This window comes from Marmota monax, unplaced genomic scaffold, assembly GCF_021218885.2.
Source record: "Marmota monax isolate L192 unplaced genomic scaffold, Marmota_monax_Labrador192_F-V1.1 WCK01_AAM20220418_F8-fsc00160, whole genome shotgun sequence".
Taxonomy (NCBI): Eukaryota; Metazoa; Chordata; class Mammalia; order Rodentia; family Sciuridae; genus Marmota; species Marmota monax.
The window spans coordinates 2,288,165-2,305,727 of record NW_026694183.1 but is presented as its reverse complement, the minus strand read 5'-3'; the positions used below and the strand labels follow the sequence as shown (position 1 = coordinate 2,305,727).

Genomic DNA, 17,563 nt, shown 5'->3' with positions numbered 1-17,563 from the left:
GTCAACATCTCAAACAAAAGTGACATTTCCCTCCTCAGCTTCAATTAGTGGCACTAATTCCCTTCTTCACTTCAATTAGTGGCACTCCTGTGCAACCCAAAACCTTGTTCTCAACCTTCTCTCAATGCACAAATCCTTTGGGCTCCAGCTTGAAAATCAATTTTGAAACTGACCACCCCCACTGCAGCCATCTTGCCCTTGATGTATCCTGTCCATGCCTCTTGCCCAGATTATTGCTACAGCCTCTCAGTTCTTCTGTTTTCACTGTTATTTTCAAAACAACAGCCAGAGGGATCCTTTAAAAAAATATTAAAAGTTAAACCTTCCAAAAGTAATTCTTCAGTAGATAACACTTGCTAAGAGAAGAATAAACAGAATCTGCATTTCAGCCGTGTAGGCCACTTTATTTCCCCTACCATCTGTCTTCTCTCTTTAGAGCTAACTGTGGAAGCATGCTGTTTCTGTAGTCTTTTTTTTTTTTTTTTTTGATCCAGAATTGAACCCAGGGGTTGCTTAACCACTGAGTCACATCCCCAGCTCTTTTTTTTATGTTTTATTTAGAGTCAGGGCCTCCCTGAATTACTTAAGGCCTTGTTAAGTTGTTGTTGAAGCTGGCTTTGAACTTGTGATATTCCTAATTCAGCCTCCCAATCTGCTGGGATTAAAGGTGCATGCCACTGCACCCAGCTTCTGTAGTCTTATAGTGTGATTATGTGCATTTTACGAATGATTTGTTTATAAAATTGTCCCCCTGGTCCCCAGCCCATTGAGCTGTGCATTTGCTCTAGTCAGCAAGCATTGCAACTTGTAATATTTGTTTTCCCCAATGGATCACAGGCTCATTGAGGGACCTGGTGTGATCTGATCATCGCAGTATACTCACCGCCCAGCATAGAACCAGCCAAGGTATTAATAATAGGATTTTTTTCTTCTTAAAAGGTAACTAGAGTTACTGTGCCAAGCACTGATCCTGACACTTTATTAAATTCACTTGATTCTCATAACCACTCTAAGGTTGGAATATTATCACACTAGAGGAAAAAAGACTGAAGGAAGAAATCGTACACAATGACTAGTAAGTGACTACGCACTTAATTTTAGTTGAGTGAATCAACGAATAGCGGAGAGACAGAAGCTTGAAGGCGATGCAGAGGGTGGAGCCTGGGCGCGTAGCTGTGACTGGAGGGGTTTCCAGGGGCCGATGGCCCCTCCCAAGTCCCCAAGGGGCTCGCTGGGAGTTGTGGTCCCCTACCCACCAAGCCACGTCACCCCTCCAAGCTTTAAGTCCTCCCCTCATGCGTGGTGCTACCCGCGCCCTCGGGCCTCTTGGTAGCGGCCCCGGGGCTGTAGGTGAGGTTCCCAGACTCCCAATAGGGAGCCGACTTGGTATCACCTAGTGTCATTCAGCCCCCCCCCACACACTTTGGTACGGTCTTTGGCTCCGCCACGCGCCCCCAGTCGTTTCTCGTACCTCGGAGCTCCTCCCCCGTGCTGGAGCGGCCCAAAGTATCTTCCCATTGCCATTCTTCTCACACACCTTCTCTTCCAAAGGTTCCCCCAGCCCTTCTTGGTACGGCCCGACCACGCCCCCTCGCGGACGCCGTTGGTACGCGCCGAGCTCCCCCGCTTGCCGCAGTGGTTTGGCCGCGGCGACCCCTCTGGTAGCGCGTCCCCCGCGCTTGGTACGGCTCAGCCCGTCTCCCCTGAAGCCGCGCGCCCGCGCCCCTCAGTCGGTGGATCCCGCAGCCCCCCGTGTGGCCCGTGGCAGCCGTCAGCCCGCTCGGCCCTCGTTCGCCATGGTCCGTCCGCGCCGCGCCCCGCATCGCTCTGGCGTTGGGGGCCCCCTCGGGGGTCGCGGTCGCCCCCCGCGGCCTCTCGTGGTGCGTGCGGTCCGCTCGCGCTCCTGGCCAGCCAGCCCTCGAGGCCCTCAGCCACCGAGGATCAGGGCCCGCTCGGCCCCTCCCATGGTGAGCCCCCCGCCCTTTTTCCAGAGCCTTCCACGACCCCGCCCCCGCCGGCCCCTCCCCCGAGATCACGCCTTTGTCCGAGGTTTCCTCCTCTTTGGGCTCTCCCCAGTGGCCCGAAGGGTGGTCCCGCCTGGGGCAGTGGCCCCCGTGGAACCCCCTGTGGTACACGCCGGGCTCTCTCCTTTGTTACGCGTTTCTGCTGCGGTGGGGGTGGGGTACGGGGGCGGGGCGGGCTCAAATTACTGCTGACTCCGCGGCCCAATTTAAACCCGGGGTGGGGGGCGGGCGGATGCCGCCCGCGGTTGTTTTTCCTATTGGAAAGTTGGTCCCTCTTCGGGCAGGAAATCTGAAAATGCGTGAGGGGGCTGGGCGATGGCGGTCAGTAGGGGTGGGGGTAGCGTTTTGCACACGCGCACCCAGATGTTGCAGTCGGGGGCGTTCTCCCCTGTGCCCGAATGATGCCTGTGGCATGCGCACCTAGAATCTGCACCCACGCCCAGATATGGGATGCCTTTATGGATTGCAATAAATTCAGGACTTAAAGGTAAACATTCAACTTTGGAGGTATGTTAGGGTGCACATGCTTCATCAGACCCCAAACATGCACAGACTTTTCAAAAACCTTAAAAATGTTTGCTTAGGGGCCGCAAAAGTGCACATCACGGCGTTTCACACGCAAACCATGCACACACTTGCCCAGATGTGAGGCTTCTACACTTGTACTCAGGCTCTCTTAGAAACACTCTGCCCAGAGGTTGCCCAGAGCTGAAGCAGCTTTACTCAAGCCTCAAACACTCTCCTGCGGGTCTGAAACATACTCCACTGCCTTCCTACTGCCTGAAGCATTCCCATCTAGTTGTTCAAATATGCTTCCTAAATCCTCAACCATGCATTGGAAGACTTTAAACTTCCCTCCAAATCCCCACAGAGCTACCCTGTACAGTAAACAGCAAATCAGCACAATTTTGCACACACTTGCCTAGATATGAGATTTCCTTTGGGGTTGCTTTCAGTCTAGACCCTAACTGTGTCCTTCTGCTTCCATATGCTCATCCTGAAGTTGCAGGTGTAGGTAGGGTTCAGGCAAACATCCTGGTGTTTACCCACTGTGTGTGACTCCAGATCCAAACATAACAGATTCTAAGTGCTCAGTCTTCTCTTCTAGACAAGCAGACCTTAACTGTTTGGATCATACATTGGGCTAGTTCAGGTATCCCAGGTAAGCACTCCATAATTCCTGGGTCTTATGTATCATAAATACACCCCCATCTCCCAGGACTCCTGCAACTGTGTTTTTCCTACCTTTGCTCAGGTGTTGAGCCTCCCAGGTGGGTACCTGTAAACATGGGCTTTCATCACCTCTTCTCTGTCCCGGACACACTCCGGCCTTGAACACATCAACGCTTTCTTACACTGGAACGTTCTCTATCTAGTTTTCTTCCTCCCCCCCCCCCCACAATGTATATCCCTGGCCCTCTCTGGTTTTCTTCTTGATCTTGTATGTTTGCTCAAATCCCCGACTCACCTGTCCAGGTAGACTGTATGCTTGCTCATGTTTTTATTCCTCTTAAGACCTGTATAAAATAAGTATTTTCCTGCTTGTCATTATTCTGGGATAAAAAGATCTCTATATGCTTTATAAGGAATGTGGAAAATATCCATTAGTGACTAGGTAAGAAGAAAGGTAACAACTCTTATAATTTTGCTTGTACCTACTACTGAGATTTTCACACATTTCCTGCTTCCAACCTCTTTCTAAAGCTTTCTCTTGTTTGCTTTGATGTGTTTGATTTTAAAAAGACAGGTTAGAGAGGGCCCTGTCAGAAGAACTTGTGCTTTGGTTTGGTAGTATGGTGCTTTCTGGTGTTTTGCAAGCATTCTGGTGTGACTCCTCCAGGATTTGTCATACCCTCTTCCTAATGCCTTCCCCTTTTTCCTGAATAGCCTCTTCCTCCGTTTATTTCTTGGTACTGCCTCCCTGGGGTCAGCAAGAAAGGCCACCCTGTGCCTGGAAAGGTTGGCACAAGCTGGCAAGGGAGTTTGGATTTTCTCTTTAGGATTTTAGGATGATGGGCAGTCCTAGAAGTATTCTGAGTATTGGAGGGACAAGACCAGCCACTGTACAGGACAGGGCTGGTTATATATGTGGGGCCTGCCAGCAGGCCCTGCTGGGTATAGGAATCTTCCAGACAGCTGGCTTTTGAGTTAGGTCTGACAAATTGTTCAGGCTGCTGAGGATGAGTGGTGGCATATCCCCTAAAGGGACGGGATGACATTCCAGACTAAGCACACAGCTGGAGCAGAGACTGAAGGGGGAACAAGACCTATTCAGACCAGTGTCATGTGACCAGTGGGCTGTGGGGGCGGGGAGGACATGGGGTAACCTTGGGGGGTGTTGACTACTAGGGCAAGGGGCTTGGATGGGGCCCTGGGAGTGTCTAGCATGGAATTTGAACATTGGGATGTCTTTTCTGGAGTGTGTGTACACAGCCTGTCCTTAAAGGTCTCCTGGTCTGAGTTTCTTCACCCCTCTCTGCCACAGGAAGGTGCTCGGGTCTTCGGGGCTCTGGGTCCCATCGGGCCTTCCTCACCTGGCCTCTCCCTTGGGGGTCTGGCTGTAAGTGAACACCGTCTCAGCAATAAGCTGCTGGCCTGGAGCGGCGTCCTGGAATGGCAGGAGGTGAGCAAGTCTTTGTCAGGTTCACTGGAGTTTTTGTGGACTGGCTAGGCTTCCACCAGTCCCCATGGGTGGGGGCCAGCCTGGGCTTCTAGGCTGTGTCCTATGACCCCCATTCTCCTTGCTCCCACAGAAACGCAGACCCTACTCTGACTCTACTGCAAAGTTGAAACGGGCCCTGCCCTGCCAGGCCTACGTGAACCAGGGCGAGAACCTGTGAGTGCCTGGACAGGGGACTGGGTGGGCTCATGGCCAGAAGGCGCTCCCTGACCTGCTCCTTCCTGCAGGGAGACTGACCAGTGGCCACAGAAGTTGATCATGCAGCTGATCCCGCAGCAGCTGCTGGTGAGACTCCCCCCAGCCCACCCAGCCTACCCCACCCCCATACTCCATATCCTCGTGGTGACCCAGTTGTACCCTCGTTGCCTCCAGACCACATTGGGCCCCCTGTTTCGCAACTCCCAGCTGGCACAGTTCCACTTCACCAACAGAGACTGCGACTCCCTCAAGGGGCTTTGCCGCATCATGGGCAACGGCTTTGTGAGTCGGGCAGCAGGGTGGGCAGATGTGGCATGTGGTGAGTCGGGCAGATCTCTACCCATAGCCCAAAGCAGGGAGGGGCCTGGGGTAGTTGTTCCCTTGCATGTGTGTTGGTCTCTCTTTTTTTGTGGTATTGGGGATTGAATCCTGGAGTGCTTTACCACTGAGGTACATCCCCAGTCTTTTTTTTTTTTTTTTTTTTTAATGTTTTTTTAGTTGCAGATGGAGACAGTACCTTTATATTATTTGTTTTTATTTTTATGTGGTGCCACGATTGAACCCAGTGCCTCATGCATGGTAGGCAAGCTCTCTACCACTGAGCCAAAACCCTGGCCCCATGCATCCCCAGTTTTGACACAGGCTCTCACTAAATTGCTAAGGGTCTCACTAAGTTGCTGAGGCTGGTCTTGCACTTGGGATCCTCCTGCCTCAGCCTCCTGAGTTGATGAGAGTACAGGCATGTGCCTTCCTTGCCTGACTGCTGTTTTCAGTCTCTTGAGGAATTCTTAGTAGGACCAAGAGAACAGTAACTCCCCCACTTGAGTCTGTCTCAGGCCCTGAGAGCTTGCATTGGGGTGGGAGTGAGTGGAGGGACCTAGGCTAGCCATGTTGGGACCCAGAAGATGCTGGTAAATGGGTGTGTTTGGGGAAAAGGAGCAAACTGGCACAGTGTGTGTGGGGCTTAGTCTCCTCTAAAATGGGGCTGCCAGGGCTGGGGATGTGGCTCAGTGGTATAATGCTTGCCTAGCATGCGCAAGGCCCTGAGTGCAATCCTTAGCACTGCCAAAAAAAAAAAAAAAAAAAAGTGTGTGAGGTAACTACTACCAGGAGCCCTTATTTCATGGGGTCTCTGGGAGGATAGAATGTTTGTGTACAGTGACTTGAGTGCTCAGTAAATGTGAGCTGGTGAGACTGCCAAAGGACTTGCGGTTTGGACATAAGGCAGGTCACGAAGTAAGCCCATTGGAGTTGTGGGCCAGAATGTCCCCTCTTTGGTCTTGGTTTTGGCAATGGCTTCTGGCCCCTTGCAAGTTGTCTAGCTGTGGAAGGTGGGCTCTGGGGGCAGGTGAGCATCATCTATTCATGATACCCAGAGGATTGGTTCTGGGCTCATCCCCCAGTCCCTGTTCCCCTTTTAATAGTTGGCTCCCTCCTATTCTGTACCACCATCTCCAGAAATGCCATGTGTGGCAAGACCCCTATGTCTAGGTTGTTCCCCTTTCCCTCAGGACCTAGACACATCAGGACTTGTGACTGGTGTGAGGTCTCCTAGCCAGCAGGTCCCCTTCACTTAGTTCTTGCTGAGGGAGGATGTGTTGGTCCCCAAGACCCAGTCTTCAGGGAAATGAAGTGTATAACCTGTAGTGTGACCTGGGATGGTCCCTTAGCAGGTGGTCACTCACTGAGCCCAGGATCAGGAGGTTAGGTTGCTGGTTGTGGTGGGGCAAACCTATAACCCCAGTGAGATAGGGAGGTTGCAAGTGAGGCCAGCCTCAGTGACTTAGTGAGACTCTATCCCCAAATAAAAAAGTAGTGTTTACTTAGCATGTGCAAAGCCCTGGGTGGAAGCCCCTAAGCCCCCACCTCCCCCAAAATAGAAGTAGTTGCGCAGGTAGCCTTGTCCTCCTAATTGCCATCGACAAGGCACTAGAAGCTCACATAATGAGCATTCATGTGTACTGCACTGTCATTAACTGTGTTACAATGGGGAAACTGAGGTTGCAAAACAAGAGGTGGCTTGCCTTAGCACACAGCAAGGAGGTAGCATGTCTGGGTTTGCACCCGCAGCCTGGCCTGATGTGTGTGTTCTTAACCACAGGCCAGTTGCTGTCATCAGGTGGGCTCAAGCCCTTCCTGGAAGCCATTCAGGTTTAGGCAGCAAATCTAGTTTCTGCAGAGATGGAGCCTCTCAGGATCTTCACACCACAGTGTGGGTCCAAGATGCCACCCCAGCCTGAGTCACTGCAGGGTAGGGGAGATGCTGAGACACAGCACATGTTCTTAGAAAGAAAGGCACACTGTAACTGCAAGCCCTGCAGGAAGACCACGGCCTGGACTCTGACGACTTGTGCTCCTCTCGGTCTCCGGGTAGTGTGGAGGGCGAGTGGCTTCTCAGCAGTGTCCGGGGTTCCTGACCTGCTGGCCTCTCCCCCAGGCGGGCTGCATGCTTTTTCCCCACATCTCCCCCTGCGAGGTGCGCGTGCTCATGCTCCTGTACTCGTCCAAGAAGAAGATCTTCATGGGCCTCATCCCCTATGACCAGAGCGGCTTCGTCAATGCCATACGGCAGGTCATCACTACTCGCAAACAGGTCAGGTGTGCCAGTCCAGTGCAGCCTGGCCCCTAGCTGGTGGACATGGGCAGAGCATGGTATGATAGCTGGAGCAAGGAGCGTTAGGGGGAGCTCCAAGGAGTCAGTGGCTGATTTCCATCGAGGTTCAATGGGACAAATGGCTTGTCAGGCTTGGGTTGGAGGGACAATGGATGGTGGGTGCTGGCAGCAGAAGAGCCTCGGGAACAGGGAGGCAACATTAGGTCTGGCATACTTATCTCAGGGAAGGTGGTGTGAGGCTAAAAGGCTCTGGAGGGTGACATGTGTCCTGGTTCATGCCTGTCAATTACTGATAGTGCTACCATTTCTGAGAAGTGTACCAGGTTTTACAACAAATTATAGGTTCTGTGGGCTTCATACACCAGGTGAGGGGATGAGACTCGTCTCTGGACCCTTGGGAGTCATAAGGAGGTATTCAGCAGTCAAGGGGCAAAGCCACCTGAGGTTTCCCTGGGGCTGTGATCAAGGCAGAGACGGAGGTGGGAGGATAGACAGGGCAGGAAGAAGGCTCAGGAGCCCAAGGACAGTGGTCCAGGGAGCCTCCTCTATAGCAGAGCCTCTCCTGGTGCATGGCCCACCCTGCCTTTTTCCCCCACAGGTGGTGGGACCTGGTGGAGTCCACTCAGGCCCTGTCCAAATTGTCAACAACAAATTCCTGGCATGGAGTGGTGTTATGGAGTGGCAGGAGGTGAGTCCTGGCAGGCTGGGGACCTGGACCCAATGTATCTCACTGTCTCTGGGCTTCAGCGGCTGCTGGCATCTAGTGTCCCACCCCTGAGGCTCCTCTCTTCCTCTGTCCCCAAAGCCTAGGCCTGAGCCCAACAGTCGATCCAAGAGGTGGTTGCCATCCCATGTCTACGTGAACCAAGGAGAGATCTTGTGAGTGTTAGATTTGGGAGCAGAGGCTACTTTCTAGCAAGACGTATTCCTGACCCCATCCTTGTGCCCACAGGAGGACTGAGCAGTGGCCGAGGAAGCTGTACATGCAGCTCATCCCACAGCAGCTCCTGGTGAGTTGGATGGCAAGTTGTGTGCATATGTGACTTCAGGGCTGTGGGGGGCTTCCCTGAGGAGGTGGCTCTGAAGTTGTCAGCTGGAGCAGCGAGACCAGCTAAAGATGGAAGGAAGCAGTGGCAGAGGCCTTGGGCTGTGCAACCTGTCCAGCAGGTGGAGGAGGGGCGTGGAGACAGGGTTGATGTGGACTGCTGTGGCTTTAGTTGAGTGAGGTCCAGACTTGGTGCAGGCTGCCATGAGAGGCAGGGCAGAGGTGAGTAAGGAGTAGGAGGAGGGCAGGACTTTCAGGTTCCCAGCATTTGCAGAGGTGACATTTTTCTGAGCTGAAGGGCAGGTTGGTACAGCATTAACAGATTGCCATTGACTGGTGTGGGAAGTGGGTGACCCTAGGGAGGGGACCATGGAGTCAGTCCCTTGGTTTCCCCACAGACCACTTTGGTGCCACTGTTTCGGAACTCCCGCCTGGTGCAGTTTCACTTCACCAAGGACATGGAGACGCTGAAGAGCCTGTGCCGGATCATGGACAACGGCTTTGTGAGTGGGGCTTGCACAGGCAGAGGCCACCGAGCAACATGTTGCTTGGAGCCTCAGGGGGAGTCCAGCTGGGGTAGGAAGTGGTGGCGGCGGCAGCTCTTGGGTTTGGAGACAAGAGTGGATCAGTGTAACTTTCCACAGAGCCAGCCAGAATGGCTGTGCCCAAGAGTGGAAATGTGTCCTGCACAGGCACCTGTGCTGCTCCAGACAGATACCCTCATTCTCTCAGCTCTCCTGATTCTGCTGCACAGACAGGCAGCTGGTATGGGTTCCAGACCTACCCCTCTAATGCCACGTCCTAGTTTACTTTGTCTCAGGACCTGGTGTCACTGCACATCACTAAAGCACCTAGTCAGTATCCTAGGTCCCACCTGTGGTCTTCCTCACCCTTGCCCCCCGCAGGGTTTTCCAATGGGAAAACTGGAGCTCTGAGCTTATGTCCCTTGCTGGAGGGTGCCTCCCAGACAGGAGGTCGGTCTGCTTCCAGCCCAGGTCCTATGCACTTGGGATTGTCTTGTCTGTGGTTTTAGCTGAGTCTTTTCCTTTCTCTGGACCTATTTCCCCATCAGAGGTGAGGAAAGGTAGCCTTCTGTGCTTCTGAACTCTTAACCAAGGATGTCTCCTTCTGGGTACTTGCTGTGCCTGGATGACATCAGTCTATAAGAACCATTGTTATTTACCTCTCCATTAGTCTGTAATGAAGGATAGCCCTGAAATCTGGGAAATCTGTCAAGGCCCCATTTTCTCCTAGGCCCCTCCCCTCCAATGGCTCTGGTGGGCACAGGCACAATTTCCTCTGGGACCCTTACACCACAGTCCCCTGAGGCAGTGCCCAGGCCTGAGGCTGCTCAGTTCTTTCTGGTTTTGGTGGAACTTATATGAGTCCCCACCCCCACCTTGGTTTTATTTCTATAAGGTGGGAGGGGTGACTTCCTAGGTAGTACCCAATGAGCTCCATCAGGGACAGCCATATCAGTGTCCTAGGCCTGCCTGAGACAGGTGGTCCTGGACGCCTGATCACGGTGGGGGCTTTGGCGCCATCTGCGGCAGCTTTGCTTCATGTCCCCCAGCAGGAGGTGGGGTTTGCATGAGGTGGAGGCACTGTGCTTAGTGCCACTTGTCTGTCCTGGTGGGCTCTTTGGAGGCCTCCTGTGCGGCAACCTCTTGGGCTTCAGCAGCACTTGTTTTGCACAAACTGCTGGGTCATTCCGCAGAAGCCTGTGGGTTCTGGTCCAATTGTTGCTCCTGGCCTTGGTCTCCTTGTCCTCCAGATGGGGCGGCAAGGCAGGGCAGCGGGCAGCACTGGGCTGGCAGTGTACTCAGTGGCACCACCTTGGGGCTAAGGGTAGTATGCGGGAAGAGTGTGAGGAACAACCACCTCTGACACGTCCCCTACCCTGCCAGGCTGGCTGCGTGCACTTTTCCTATAAAGCCTCATGTGAGATCCGCGTGCTCATGCTCCTGTACTCCTCGGAGAAGAAGATCTTCATTGGCCTCATCCCCCACGACCAGAGCAACTTCGTCAACGGTATCCGGCGTGTCATAGCCAACCAGCAGCAGGTCCTTCAGCGGAATCTGGAGCAGGAGCAGCAGCAGCGAGGGGTGAGGCCATCCCCAATACCTGCCTTCCACCCCCACCCTCCCTACTGCTGACTCTCCCCCTGACTTCCTCTGCAGATGGGGGGGTAGTGCCCCTCAACAAGACCGGGCCCTCCAGGAGTCACAGATGAGGCCCCTGCGGAGACTGGTGAGTGCTGATCCTATTCAGTGCAGATGGATCTCCTCAGACTTGCCTGGGGTGTTAGGAAGAAGCAGGGTGTCCCTGGCCTGGGGAAGACCAGAGAGAAAAAAAACATTGTGGTCCCCAGTGTTCTGTGGCCACCTGGGAATACTAGCCCCACTAGCAGGGAATTGAGTCTGGGGCAGCAGCTTCAAGGCCTAGGCATGGTGATTGCTCGTCCCACAGTTCCTGGGGCTGCTGAGGTGCTGTGTCCAGCTCTTTCCACTATATCCCCTGCCCCCCAGGTCAGATGCTTCTGTGCTGGGGCCCCTGGGACTACAACTGCCCAGCAACACGGAGGACAGCGTCCTGAGGTCTCAAAGGACAGTCCCCATCCCTTTGCATTTCCCTAATAAAGTCTTTTAAGAATCTACTTGTCAGCTCAGCTCACTGCCCGAGTGCTGGGCAGTTCTCCTGCTCTGTGTGATGCCGTGGCAGGGTCAGACAACAAGGCAGGAGACTGACCCCTGTCCTAGCAGCAGTCCTCACCTGAGTGTTTTTATGTCCCCAGGGCTGGCTCAGCATTTGAGCTGTTGATGGTGTTCGCTAGGGAGTATGTGTACTTAGCAGGTTACAAGGGCAAAGCTGTGTCTACTGATCAGGAGTTGCTCTTTGAGATCCTCGTTACCCAGTGTGGGAAGGAAAGTGGGGCTCAGTGTGGAGCCCCCAAGTTACCTGACATGGGATCTTCCCCAGCTGTAATAAGTGGGTAAGGGTGTTTGGTGGCCTCAGCTCCTGGGGCCTTTGTGTCAGAAGCATGAAGCCGTGTGTTGGTTCTCTGTTTCCAGTACCTGGTGCCAGGACCTCGCAGGTAGTGCTCATGGTTTCTTTCCCCTGGACTTACCTGTAAGAAAGCATAGGTCAGGGGCGTTTTTGCCTCCTGTAGCTGGAGGGGGGATCCATAGGCAGGTCCAAGACCCACATCCCCTGCGTTCAAGTCCAATGCAATAGAACCTGAGCCCTGGATATTTTGTCCTCATGCAGTACTGGGAGTTGAATGCAGGGCCTCACACATGATTAGGCAAGCTTGCAATCACTGTGCCCTCATGGGCCATCTTGAGCCAAGCTCTGGCTAGCTTATAGGGGCCCATTCAATGTCCTACATTCCCATGTCTCATCTCAGTCTCTTGTTTGACCTGCTCATGACAACCTCCTAGTGACACCTTTCCACAGCCCAAGGTGGGTGGAGTGGTTTGGTGTAGAACATGAGATGTGCAGAGGAGCAGCCTGAGCCAGTCCAGGTCCCTCCTTTTCTGTTAACCTGAAAATGTAGAAAAGTGTGCGCGCACGCGCGTGTGTGTGTGTGGGGGCGTGGGGTTGGCCTAGGCCTGGTGATGCACCTCCAAGACGACCACCCTTCCTCCCAGCAAAATGCTGGCCAAGCTTGGAGAAAAATAGCATTTATTGCCAGGTCAGGGAGGGGAGCATGGGGCTGGGCAACTCAGCCCTCAGAGAACTGCCGGTAGAGTCGCTCTAGTTGCGGCTCTAGCTGCAGCTGGAATGGGATCTCCAGGATTGCAAAGAAGCCTTCCGCCACCGTAGGAGCTTCGAACTGTTTCCTGGTGACAGAGAAGTTGGTAAGGAGAGGCCAGGCCCTACCAGCCCACAGCCTACTAACTAGAGGTACCTGTAGCCGAATATGACGACATCTGACACTGGTGTGTGAGAGGAGCCAGTCATCTCCCGGAACTGTTAGGGGATGGTTCAGAGTGAGGCCATCGGGGAGGGAGGGGCAGGGCAGGAGGGAGGGGGAGGGCAGGGGCTCACCCGGTTGTTGTGGCGAGCCTGCTCCAATGTGGCAGTGAAGAGGAAACAACGGCAGGGAACACCTGCATCCCTGGCACACTGGACATACCTGTTGAGGCCAGGAAAGCGCTGTCACCAGGCCCTTGCCAGCCCTACTAGAGACCTCCCATGGGGCCAAGTACCTGGCCCTGGTCGGGATGTCTGGATTTGTGTTGTCGATCACCACGCGTTTCCTCTGCTTCAGAGCTGCCTCACAGGTGCTCACACAGCGCTGCCAGGAGCCTATTGTATCCTGGGGACAGAGGAGAGAGGTCACAAGCAGGAATTGCCCAATAGGGAATAGAAGATGAAGGGGTGTCCTGGTGGGGGCAGGGCAACAAATCAGAACTGCAGGGGGAGGCAGGGGTGCTGGGCGGCAGCCCTGAAGGCCCGGTTGGGGCAGCCAGGGAATGAACCAGTGGGATGGGGCGCGGCAGCCTCTTACCCTGTTCACGTGGACGTACCCAGCTGACACGAGATGTTTCTTGAGGAAGGTGGACTTCCCAGCTGAGAGGCACAAAATCACTATCAGTGGATACCCAGGACCCAGAAGGACACTTACAGCACCCAGAGATGGGGATCAGGATATCTCACCCCCAGGGAATCCCACGGCGACAACCACCTCTGGGTCAGAGCTCAGGAGGGAGCTGGACTCTGGGAGGCAGAGAGGCCCTGAGCAGGAGACAGTCCTCTAGGAGGGGTGGAACAAGAAGTTGAGACCCTCATTCCCCTGCTTGTTCCCTGCCTTCCACCCCTCGGGCCTCACCGGGTCAAATGCTGGGAGGACAAAGGCTGCTGTGGGCTGCTTAAGGAAGAACTCCTCCGGGGTGGCGAAGGGCAGGCCAAGGTTGAGCGCAAACTGGGGCAAAGGCAGAGGTGAGGCAGAGGTCGAGGGCGGGGTGCAGGGCTCACCATTGGTGACCGATCCCCAATCGGTCACCTGCTCACCAATCGGTCAGCGCAGGAAAAGTCTTTCTTCTTACGGCCAGGGGCCCAGTTGGCTGGGCGGCCTGCTGCATCTGGAACGCACGAGGATACCCTTCACTGCCAGCAGGTTTGGAGAGAAGGGTCTTGGCCCACCCGCAGCAGCCCCAAGCCCTTACCTCCCACGAAGATGCTGTCCCCCATAGAGATGGGCACGCCCTCGTTGGCCTGGAGAGACAAATAGAACCTACTCCTAACAACTGTCCCTCTGCAGTAAAGGGCTCCCTGGGGCAGCTCCTCTTGGTCTGTTCCCTGCATCAGGCCAGATCTCAAACCTCTCAAGTCCTCACCATTGTAGCGCTTCTCACACTTCACTGCCTAGACTCAGGCCAGAGCGGATAGGCTTCCAGGCTCCCATCCCCACTTAGACCCCACACGTGTTCCTACTCTGCTCCCTTGGCCCCAAGGCGAGGCCCCACCCTCTCACTCACCTGGGTCCACCAGGTGGGCATCCGCACTGGTGAACACGCAAGGCTCGGGGCCTTCACACCAGCTGTCACTCTGGCCAGGACCACTTCTGCAGATATCCATGTGGCTTCTTCCCTCACCTCCCTTAGACTTTTACTCAATTTGTCACCTTCTTAGAGACGTCCCCCTGTCTACCGTAAGAAAATCACACCCTACTTCCTATTTTATACTCATGTGTGCATTTATAGCTGGCTGCCATCAGCGGTCTACGAGTACTGCTACAGCAGGCATGCCACTATTATTTACCAGGATTTTCAGCTCAGAACAAACCATTGGTTGAATGAATTAACAATCTCAACCACTGATTTTTTTTTTTTTGGTGGTACTAGGGATGGAACCCAGTGACTCAGACATGCTAGGCAGGTGCTCTACAGCTGAGCCACATCCCCAGCCCTATTTTGTATTTTATTTAGAGACAGGGTCTCACTGAGTTGCTTAGTGCTTCACCTTTGCTGAGGCCAGCTTTGAACTCATGATCAGTGAGTTTGATCAGCTGCCTTTGAACTCAGCCTCAGCCTCCTGAGCCGCTGGGATTTCATTCATGCGACACCGTGCCCGGCTTATTTTATAGTTTGAGACAGGGTCTCCCTAAGTTGCCCAGGCTGACTCAAACTTACCCTCCTGTCTCTGCTCCTGATGCAACCTCTGACTTCAGCTTAATGGTACTGACCTCATATACCAGCACCTAGGACCTGACAGCTAAACCACATGACAAGGACTAAGGGAGGAGAGAAAGAACAAGCCCTAAGAAACAGGGGCTAGAGCAAGGGGAAGAGGAGGTACAGCTCACCTGCTCCTGCAGATGGTCCCACATGCCAGTCACCGGCTTCCGATACAGGCCTGCATGTGTAGCCACCAGCACCTGAAGTGGGGCAGGGGTCACACACCATCCTCAGCTCTTCCAAGCCCCAAAGAGCTGGGTACCAAGCCCCAGAGAGCTGCCCATGCTCTGGGATATACAGCTCATGACAACTGCTCATGGCTTGACCCCAGCAGAGGCCTCTGTCCCATACATCCCAGGGACTCTCTCTGGGTTTGTCTCCCACCCAAGGGTCTTTGTTACCCTACCCTGGCCCTAGCCTCCATTCTAGTCATACCTGAAAGGGAACCCCCAGCTTCTCTACCACAGCCTCCACCTTGGCCTTGAACTCCTCTGCTGGCAGTTTCCCTCGTCCAATGCCCATCTGGTTGGTGAAGATCACCAGCTAGGGAGCAGACAATGTCACCAGGGCCTCCTCATCAGAGACCCTGTCGCGCTTGCTCACATAGGCACAGACCTTGTAGCCTTCTGCTTCCAACTCCTTCAGCTTGCGTGGAATCTCTAGGTACAAGACCCTAGAATGGGTCGGAAGTGGACAAGTGACCTGGGGCCTGGAGGGGTCAACCAGCTCCACTCACTCCCTTCCCTTGCCCCTCCTCACCTCCAGTCACTGGGGCCAGTGGGAAACACCTTCCCAGAGCGGGTGGTGATGAGGGTCCCATCCAAATCAAAGGCAGCTACCTGGTGTCACCAAGAACAGAGGAGGGGCAGCATTGAGACACCTGTCTCTTCACTCACAGGATGAGTCACAATAACACTTTGATGCAGGGAGATGGTTTTCTGTAGATATGACCCAACAGGGATGAGGCACAGACACATCACCTGAAATCCTACTGTCCTGTCACTCCTGTGTCCACCCCACCTCTGCATTTCTAGTATTAAAATGAGGATTAGTTTCTTACCCGATCTCCTCCCCTGGGCTTTTACACCTTGGAGATTAATAACTACAGGGGAAATAAAACCAGAGCAAAGCTTTTTTGGGGTGCCCACTGCCTGTCAGGGACCAAGGCCACATACTTTTTGGGAAGTCATCATTTCAGAGGTGAGATGTAGACTCAGCATGGCCTTGACCACATCTAAGTGCAGTCTGAAGAGCCCCTGCTGACCTGTTCCTGGTCATCCTGCTGATTCCTGGGTGGCTACCAAGGGGCAGCAGGGACCAACCCACACTTCCTCCAAGGCTAAGAGGCTGACAGCCTTGCCTAGGATCACATTTGAAGTTCAGACTGAATGCCCAGCCTAGGGCAGAACCTCCAGCAGCCTCACCTTGCCCCGAGGCTTCACCCCAGGTGCTGTGAACACTAGCAGCTTCTCCAAGCTCTCCCAGCCAGGGGATGACTTCCTTAAGCGCTTTTTCTGCTGCTTAGCATCCTTCTCCTGCTCTTCATCTGAAGCTACTGGAGAGGTGCCAGGCGGAGTATCTGGCTGGGATCCTGATGTATGGGTCTCTTTCCAGCGCAGGGTCAGTGGGTGGAGGCCATTGACCAAATATAGTGTGTCCCCCACCCCCAGAGAGCCCTCCAACCCTGGTTTCAACTGCTGGGTTCCAGCAGTTGAAGGGTTAACGCCCAGCTGCAGAGAAAGAGGGAGGGGCTGGGACCAGCTCCACCCACTGTGAGAACCTCCCCCCCCCCAATACCACAGGGTGATTTAGTCCACCTACCAATCAGACCCTTATAGGCTTCCAGTCTTGCCCAGTTGAAAGGGGACAGATGGATACCCAAATAAAGCCGACAACTCTTTTTCACCAGCACCCCCCCTTCTTCTGGCCAGTTTTCTAATGGGTCTACCCCCTGCCAGTTTGCAATTCCCCTCCAGACCCTACCCCCAGACACTGCTGCCCCTTGCTGAAGCACTGGTACCTGTTTCACAGCCACTGTCCGGGTCTCAGGGTCTGCAACCAGCTCCACTAGGGGATAAGGGGGTGGGGTCAGGATCACATCCTTGTGTGAAGGGCCCCCTCATACTGGGGAGCGGTGGCCAGTTTCAGGCCACAGAATGGAGCTACAGCATCCATTCCGGAGAGAGTAAGAGACAGTTTATTTCTCAATGGGATTGGATCCCACTGCGAGAGTCCCTAGGACTGCGCGTGGCATGGTCCTTGCCTATGAACAGGGCAGACACTTTCATATAAATAATAATAAGTGAGGCTTGACGCAGGCCCTGGGCTTGCCCTGTTACCGTCCACGTCCACCCGGCTTTTACTTTTCTCTGTAGGATCACCTCTCTTCACAAAGGTGGTGGCCAGTTTTAAACCTTCAAATGGCCCGAGAGCAGCGTCCTGTGCCCACTGACAATTCTCCCGGGGTTGGCACCACACCCTCTTCCCCAAGGTCAGGTACAACCTCTCCTTCTGCGCTCCCCAGAAGGCACCAATCGACCCCTGGGCTGGACGCACCACGCAATTGTGCCTAGTAGCCGAGCGTCCCTCGGTGCATCATTCTTTAGGATCTCATTCCCGCCTCTAGAGCAGGCCACACCCCTTCCCGCTCAAGCCCGTCCCCACCTTGGTTTCTGGAGCACTTCCGGTCCGTAACACGGGTGAGGGGACCCCGGCCCAGGACCAGAGCCTGCCGGTTCGAAGGCAGGAAGATGGGAGGAGCTCCCCCAGCGGGGCTCTCCAGCCACAGGCGGCCCTGGACCTCCTCCTCAGCCATCCTGC

General features: G+C 54.3%; 2 protein-coding genes across 4 annotated transcripts; one reads left to right on the top strand and one right to left on the bottom strand.

Moving 5' to 3' along the window:
- The first annotated feature begins 1,583 nt into the window (after window positions 1–1,583).
- Ptov1 (PTOV1 extended AT-hook containing adaptor protein) lies at window positions 1,584–11,217 on the top strand. Its single transcript, XM_046465929.2, has 13 exons — window positions 1,584–1,967; window positions 4,510–4,647; window positions 4,778–4,860; window positions 4,932–4,989; window positions 5,077–5,184; window positions 7,340–7,495; window positions 8,115–8,204; window positions 8,322–8,395; window positions 8,469–8,526; window positions 8,960–9,064; window positions 10,469–10,666; window positions 10,742–10,811; window positions 11,090–11,217. The coding sequence occupies exons 1-12, from the start codon at window positions 1,797–1,799 to the stop codon at window positions 10,751–10,753; spliced, it is 1,251 nt and encodes a 416-aa protein (XP_046321885.1). The 5' UTR covers window positions 1,584–1,796; the 3' UTR covers window positions 10,754–10,811; window positions 11,090–11,217.
- Window positions 6,700–17,558, bottom strand: Pnkp (polynucleotide kinase 3'-phosphatase). Of its 3 annotated transcripts, XR_006856528.2 has the most exons (17): window positions 17,408–17,558; window positions 16,764–16,810; window positions 16,168–16,473; window positions 15,503–15,582; window positions 15,359–15,416; window positions 15,179–15,286; window positions 14,872–14,943; window positions 13,733–13,781; window positions 13,578–13,648; window positions 13,396–13,488; window positions 13,224–13,320; window positions 13,075–13,136; window positions 12,773–12,882; window positions 12,612–12,699; window positions 12,472–12,533; window positions 11,520–11,688; window positions 6,700–10,891 (listed from the first exon to the last, which is right to left on the bottom strand). XR_006856528.2 is itself a non-coding variant. In XM_046465927.2 (16 exons), exons 1-16 carry the CDS (start codon window positions 17,556–17,558, stop codon window positions 12,286–12,288), a joined length of 1,572 nt encoding a protein of 523 aa, XP_046321883.1. In that variant the 3' UTR covers window positions 12,229–12,285. The 3 variants fall into 3 exon arrangements, 2 of the variants coding, with proteins under 2 accessions (XP_046321883.1, XP_046321884.1); XM_046465927.2 differs by lacking the exons at window positions 6,700–10,891; window positions 11,520–11,688 and adding an exon at window positions 12,229–12,403; XM_046465928.2 differs by lacking the exons at window positions 6,700–10,891; window positions 11,520–11,688; window positions 13,396–13,488 and adding an exon at window positions 12,229–12,403.
- Window positions 17,559–17,563: the final 5 nt, after the last annotated feature.